This window comes from Xiphophorus hellerii, chromosome 1, assembly GCF_003331165.1.
Source record: "Xiphophorus hellerii strain 12219 chromosome 1, Xiphophorus_hellerii-4.1, whole genome shotgun sequence".
NCBI lineage: Eukaryota > Metazoa > Chordata > Actinopteri > Cyprinodontiformes > Poeciliidae > Xiphophorus > Xiphophorus hellerii.
In genome coordinates, this window is record NC_045672.1 from 14,475,824 (window position 1) to 14,482,690 (window position 6,867).

General features: G+C 41.3%; 1 protein-coding gene across 1 annotated transcript; it reads left to right on the forward strand.

Annotated features, from left to right (window-relative positions):
• Positions 1 to 704: 704 nt before the first annotated feature.
• alx3 (ALX homeobox 3) lies at positions 705 to 6,042 on the forward strand. The gene is made up of 4 exons (XM_032561742.1): positions 705 to 1,164; positions 3,774 to 4,048; positions 5,154 to 5,279; positions 5,423 to 6,042. Exons 1-4 carry the CDS (start codon positions 789 to 791, stop codon positions 5,774 to 5,776), a joined length of 1,131 nt encoding a protein of 376 aa, XP_032417633.1. The 5' UTR covers positions 705 to 788; the 3' UTR covers positions 5,777 to 6,042.
• The last annotated feature ends 825 nt before the right edge of the window (positions 6,043 to 6,867 follow it).

The following is a 6,867-nucleotide window of genomic DNA, read 5'->3' on the forward strand; positions in this document are numbered from 1 at the left end:
TAAATCGTCCATAAGTGAAACAAGCAAAAATGCGTTCAGCGGTTATAAAAAGGGTTTGATTGCTGTAATGACAACAAAGAAATATATAAAAAAAACAATCCATGGCATATTTGAATGAATCGTTAATATAACAAATAAATTATCTAGATAAATTGCTACTCCTTTAACGTTGTCTCGTATATTTTAAGAGATGCTTGGCCGAATTGAACTTTATTTGTGTTTTAATCGGAATCTTCGGTGTTTTTCCGACGAAGGCCCCGGCGCGGCTTTCTACAACATGAACATGAGCTGAATAATTTTACAGCCGCCTAAAACATTTTCATCTTGACAGGAAAAATCGGATAAACAAACACCTTGTTCTTTGTGCAAATATGGAGTTGAAGGATTTAGATAGAGAAGCGAAAAGTAGATGAACTGAAGGAAAACAAATGGCCGTGGCTGCAGCGTGACCCGTTTGATCTGACGATATCTCCAAAATAACCAGTGTGATATCAATGAAATGGTTAATTAGGCGACAGAAACCGCCCGTGATTACATTCTTGGCGGATTATATCAGACTACCGGACACCAACACAAACTCAACACACACCCACACACACCCAAACCCCAAACTATCTCACACATCAACCCTTCAGTGGACGTTTCACGGGTCTTTGTTTCTGATCTGTTTAATCCCACCCACTTGACTCGAGCACAGAAGAGGAAAAAAAAAACGTGAAAATCCCTCACAGTGCCCAGGCCGCCAGCGCCCAGTCGCTGTTGCCTCAACTGCCCACTGGACGAGAACCATGGAGACGGAGAACTGTTTGCCTTTCTCCGCCCAGAGCGGCGGGAGGACACCGGCCAACTCTCCGGGACTCGAGCGCGGCGGCGGCGGAGGCAGTGGTTCCGGCTCCGGCTCCTTTCTCCCTTGCGACGATCTGCAGAAACCCTCCCATCATCCTGCTCCCCATCCTGCTGTGGCGTCGCTTCCTCACCGTCTCGGCCTGCGCGGGGACCTGTACGCAGCCGCCTCCATGGGCAGGTTTGGAGATGCTGCGGACTTTACGCACAGCTCTGCGGCCGCGTCTCCTCCCAAACATGGCAAGTTTCTGGACAGTTTAAGCCCGGACCACAAAGCGTTGATAAGCGACAAGGCGGCATTTTATGAAAGCAGCTCAGACGGTGAGTTAGAAGCCAACATAAGCGTAATAATTATAAAGTGAGGGAGGTAATTGCACGACGGCAGACTTATTTTATAAAATTTTCTCAGGACGCGTTTAAGCATCACACCGAAATATAGTTGGATGTGGAGAGGATGGCGAGTGGAAAATATTTACAAATATTGGATCAAATTTGTATTTAAAAGCTATGTTTCTGTCTCTCTTGCAACTAATGATTTTGTTTGATGTTGTTTGATTCATGAGCGTAAAATGAATCAGCATTCATGTTTATGGTTCAGTAATTCACCGCTTCCCATTCATCAGCGTCTTTTTCACAATTTTTCTGTTTAAAACAACAACAACAAAAAAAACATAGAATTGTGCTCAGCTGCAAAAATGGCATGTTATATGTTTTTTGTTAATTCGAAGCTTGTGTAATTGTTTCATTTCGCTTTGTTTATTAGTTCCGATGAGTTTTGCAAAGCAGTCGAGGAAATTTTCGTTGATAAAAATTCTGTTTGTCTGTTTGGACTTGCTTAGATTGTCTCCGGTGTAACTGCTGCTGTGCCTCAGCCTCTCCAAGTCACCTCAATCAAAAACAATAGGATGTTTAAAAAGATTTGTTTTCATTTGTTTTTAAATTATTTATTTACTTTAATGGCTTTTTATTTTATTTTAGGACAGCGGTTATTTCTAGTTTACAAATTATTTACATTTTTTTATTTTTGCATTTGCCTGTCCAGATAGTTGTAGGCAACTGCATTTCTTTTTATTTTTTACTAACACACACTAAAATAAAAGCTACCCAAGTAATTTTGTTCATTTTAGAATTTATACTTGGTGTTTTAGTGAGAAATATACTTTTTGATCTTATTCCACATTAACACATTTAAATGTAATAAAATATAGTTATGCTTAAATAACAATTTCAGAAAGTTTTTGTAAAACTCAAATGATTTTGTGTAAAAATACCCCAAACCTCAGGGTCTTTATATAAGATTTATTTTAAATATGAAAAGTTCCTTCAGTTACTTTAAAAGTTGCAAGAACTACGCCCAGAACATCCGATCAGCTCCACAGTAAATGGATATGGAGAGGTTGACTTCTTCAGTCCTGATGGATCCCATCACATCCTCCTGCTAACGGCTCGATACGCCTTGCTTTTGCTTTTGGAGATACTCCCTCTGAGTTGTACGTTGCATCTGATATGGATCTTCAGTTTCGCCCACGGAGGCCGAGCGGATGTGAGCTCTTGACAGGCTAAAAGCTGCTCAATGCCCTGCGGCCCATGTTTGCGGCTGAGAACATTTTCAGTTTGTGGCGTAAGGTTGGACCTAATGGACATGAGGAAATTAATGTTGCAGTCCGGAGCATTTTGCGTTAGGCCTTACGTTATATTAGGAGAAAAGCAAAGTAGGGAGTCAGCATGCCCCCAGTGAGTGGGTGGTTGCAAATAGATGGAGTAGTTCATTTCTAGACTGAAGGGCTAAACGTAATGAAAACAGACAACAACATCCAAACACTGCAGGAGGGGAGCTACCCTGTTCTTGCTCTGACAACAGGAAGCAAAATTAAGCCTTCACATTTCCTACATGACCCAACGAGGAGGGGAAAAAACACTTCATTAATCCAAAAGTTCTTAAACAGGAATAATTATATATGTATGTAAAGCAAAGTTATGTTTCGGTTTTTCCTGTAACATTCACACGTCCTTTTCGGTGCTCTCACCTTCAACTGTGATGTGGCTCTTTAATTGAATTCAAGCCAGCTGCCTGTTTGCCACCTAAATATAGTTTGTCTGCTCTGATCAAATTAAATCAGAATTAGCGTTGCTTGTGTTTTTAGTTTTCCTCGGGAGTCTCAGACTGATTATTTTGGCTGTTTGAATTCGTAAACTGAAGTGAGAAACAAGCAAACATCACTAGCTCTCATTTGAACCATATGAAGAAGCTGTTCTAAACGATTTTTGACTTATTGGTGTCAACATTTTAAAGAGTTTATAAGAAAGATGTACTTAAGAACTTCTAAGTTCCCATGGTAACTTGAATGTTAAATCCAGATCAAGGTGAAACAGCTTTAAAAATATATTTCGGAGGAGATTGAAAATTGTTGCATTAAGTGGATCATATTAGTTAAAAAATATTCTCAGACACAGAGTTTACAAAACATTCACAACAAAACAGAAACAGTTTTATCATGAATAAAAGAGTGAACACATTTCTCAATTAAAAGATTAACAGACAAATTATTACATCTCAAAATCATTAAGAGCAGCCATACAAGCATTAAGTGACAACACTAAATGCTGTTTAACTTCATGTTGTTTTCATCTGTCATATTTAACTTTGAGCTTGCTGACTTGAAGTGTAAAGGTCCATCAAGGTCACCGATAAACTTTCTGCTCCGCAAATCTGGAAAATAAACTTTCATTTGGTTATGGCCGTTAAAATAATCTTTGTTCAGGAGGGCAAGGAGTTGACTGAAGGCCAAATTAAACATTGAGCTACAGTCCAACTTGAGTCAAAATCTTTCAAAAGTTTTATTAAAGTAAGCATGGCACCCAAACACAAACCTAATACAAACCTGAAAGAGAACTTTAGTGACTCAACTTTTCTTCTGTGTGCTACTCAGTCAGAGAGAAAGGCGCTCTAAAAGCTATGGTCTATCCTGGGATCGGCCCAGACTGCTGCGGCAAGCTGAAGGAGCAGAGCGGCGGCCTGCAGGGCGACTCCATCGCCGACTCCATAGACTTGTCAGGGAAAAGCAAGAAGCGGCGCAACCGGACCACCTTCAGCACCTTTCAGCTGGAGGAGCTGGAGAAAGTGTTTCAGAAGACACACTACCCCGACGTGTACGCCCGAGAGCAGCTGGCTCTGAGGACGGAGCTCACCGAGGCCCGGGTTCAGGTGTGTGCATCACATCTTAAACCTTGTGTTAGGAATAGGAATTACAATTATGGATCCTAAAGATTGGCTAGTTTTGACTAACTTCTTTTAACATTATGGTCAGTGCCTTTAGAAGTGCCTTAAATATTTTTCACATTTTGACAGGCTACAATCATAAACTTTAATGTGTTTCTTTTTTTTTTTTGCATGGCTTCTTTTTTTTTTTTTTTTTTGGCAAATAAGATTTTGAAAAGCGTAGCAGGTATTTGTTTAGCCAGATTTATTCTCTAATGAAATTCAGTGCAAACAAATGCCAGTTTGTACATTTTTGATCAACAACATGACTGTCCACGTAAACTGACCAGCCTGCATTAATCACTGAGTCATCCTCAAGGTCTGTGGTACCTATGGAGGCACTGCAAAGATCCAGAGCTCAGCTGGGAAAATCTGCAGATTGAGCAACAATTTGTGGGTCTAGTAAGGAAAAGTTGTTGCTGAAAAAGCCAAAATAAAACTGATTTGCAGTTTGACACAAGAAATATAGATACAGCAAACATGTGGATGAAGAAACTTTGATCAGATTAAATTAGAAATTAACTTTTTGGCCTATGTGCAAAGAGCAATGTGTGGCAGAAAACCATCACCAACAGAATCCACATTGTGAAACATGGTGGAGGCACCATCATGCTGTTGGAGAGTTTTTTTCTTGTGGAGCATAAAGGGAAGCTTGTCAGGAGTTCAGTGGAAGATAAATAAAGTTGAATGTAAAATTCAAAATGCTGTCACCTAGGAAACGAATGCTGTCGATCACAAATCAATAATGAAACATGGGGGTGGCCTCTTCATGCAACATGGAGGATTTTTTTCACCTTGGACAGGAAAGATGTGTCCAGATGTAATTCCAATGTGGAATTTTGGGCAAAACATGGGAAGCTTAGTTCTTCATTTGAACTTTTTAAATAAAATAAAAATCCATTTCCCAATTAAACACACCATTGTGTTGGTTTGTCTCATGAAATTCACATAAAATCCAGTTAAGTTTGTGGTTGTAACTTTACAACACGCTCAGGCAGTATGAATATTTCTGCAAGGCACTTTATTTATTGTTTTTCTCTTTGATTCAAAGGTGTGGTTCCAAAACCGTCGAGCCAAATGGAGGAAACGGGAACGCTACGGGAAAATCCAGGATGTCCGCAACCATTTTGCAGCTTCTTACGATATTTCTCTTCTCCCTCGTCACGATGCATATCAGGTGGGTTACTCCAAATCCGACAAGTTACTCCACAAGAAATCTGACTTGTTTCCAATCATGCATTCAGAGCACTTTACTCTATATGAAGGATTTACATTTTTTCTTTCCATCAAGTTTCCCATCCTAAATTTGTCATCATCCAGATGCAGGGAAACCTGTGGCCAGCCACTGCTACAGCTGCCGGGGGCAGTTCAGGTGCGGCCTGCGTCCTAGGAGCCGACTCCATCCCATCGTCCTGCATGAGTCCATATCCTCACCCCCACAGCAACTTGCAGGGCTTCATGAGCATGCCTGCCTCCCCCAGCCACCCGCATCACCACCACCACCACCCGCCTCACCACCACGGCATCAACGGCCTATACTCCCTCCACAGCTTCCCGGGAGGCCTCGGCCCGCCCGCCATCGAGGGGCCGGAGGGCGACTACAAACCAACGGGTTTGGTGGCGCTGCGAATGAAAGCCAAAGAGCCGGGCAGTATCATCTCCTGGCCCACATGACCAAAAGTGATTCCCTTAACACACTGACTGAGCCAAAGCACACACAGCCGCAGAAACACACACCGCCCGCATGTTTCACTCATGCCGTTTTCACAGAACACCATTGGAAAAGTGATGGATATTTGGAAACACGGACACCTGTTTTGTCACCAGTTCCAGTTTCTTGTTACAGTGATGGGATAAAAGAAGAAGTTATTTAAGCATGTAAAAAAGCTGTAAGTATCATATTAGTCAGCGATGATCAGAAATAAAGTCCTCCATTTACATGTGCTGTCTGACAGGATGCAATTTTTGGTTTAAGACGAGACAAAAACCGAATCAGCTGGAATCGGTTCAGCCTCGACGCGGGTCTTTTGTTTGGGAGAAATGTGGTTGTGAGACAGAAATACTTTACAGGCGCATTTACCATAAACATGAGGATTTCTGCTCATTGCTCTGGTGCACATTGTGACTTAGTTTATTAAGAGCAAAACTAAAGCCAGTGACTACATGTCAGTATTGGTAATGAATCTTCACTCATGGCTGCTCATGCGCTTACACAGCTATTTGTCTTGTTTTTAACACAACTAATTATTGTGGCAATCTGAGTTACAGTTTCATGGAGAAAGTTTAATCTGGCACGTTTCTCCTGCAACCAAACCATCTGCTTCTTCGTTTTTTTCCTCATCTTTCAGAGGAAAAACAGGCCGTCTCATGTGACATATTCTGCATTACAGTATCTCCTTTTTTTTCCTCTGCCCTAAACATTTCACTTTACTGCTAAGTAAACATAGCATTGTATCGTACCATCCCATCTGGCTTAAATTGCTAAATACCAACATATTTGTGTGATGGGCAAACATGTCAGTCTATTTGAGGACTGAGCGCACAAGTTGAGCTGTGGAAGGAAAAAAAATATATATATTTCACTGGTGGACTAAAGTCCTCCCAGGAATGGAGATGGCAAAGAGGAATACTAGGTTTATTCTTTGCCTGCCTCACTGCGACTAGAACGCTCAGGGCAGATTATCTGATATTCCCTCGCTCCCTGTGCCAGGTCTCATTCAGGCTCTGTAACATGTGGTTCCAATTGAAGAATGCACAAAGCCGTC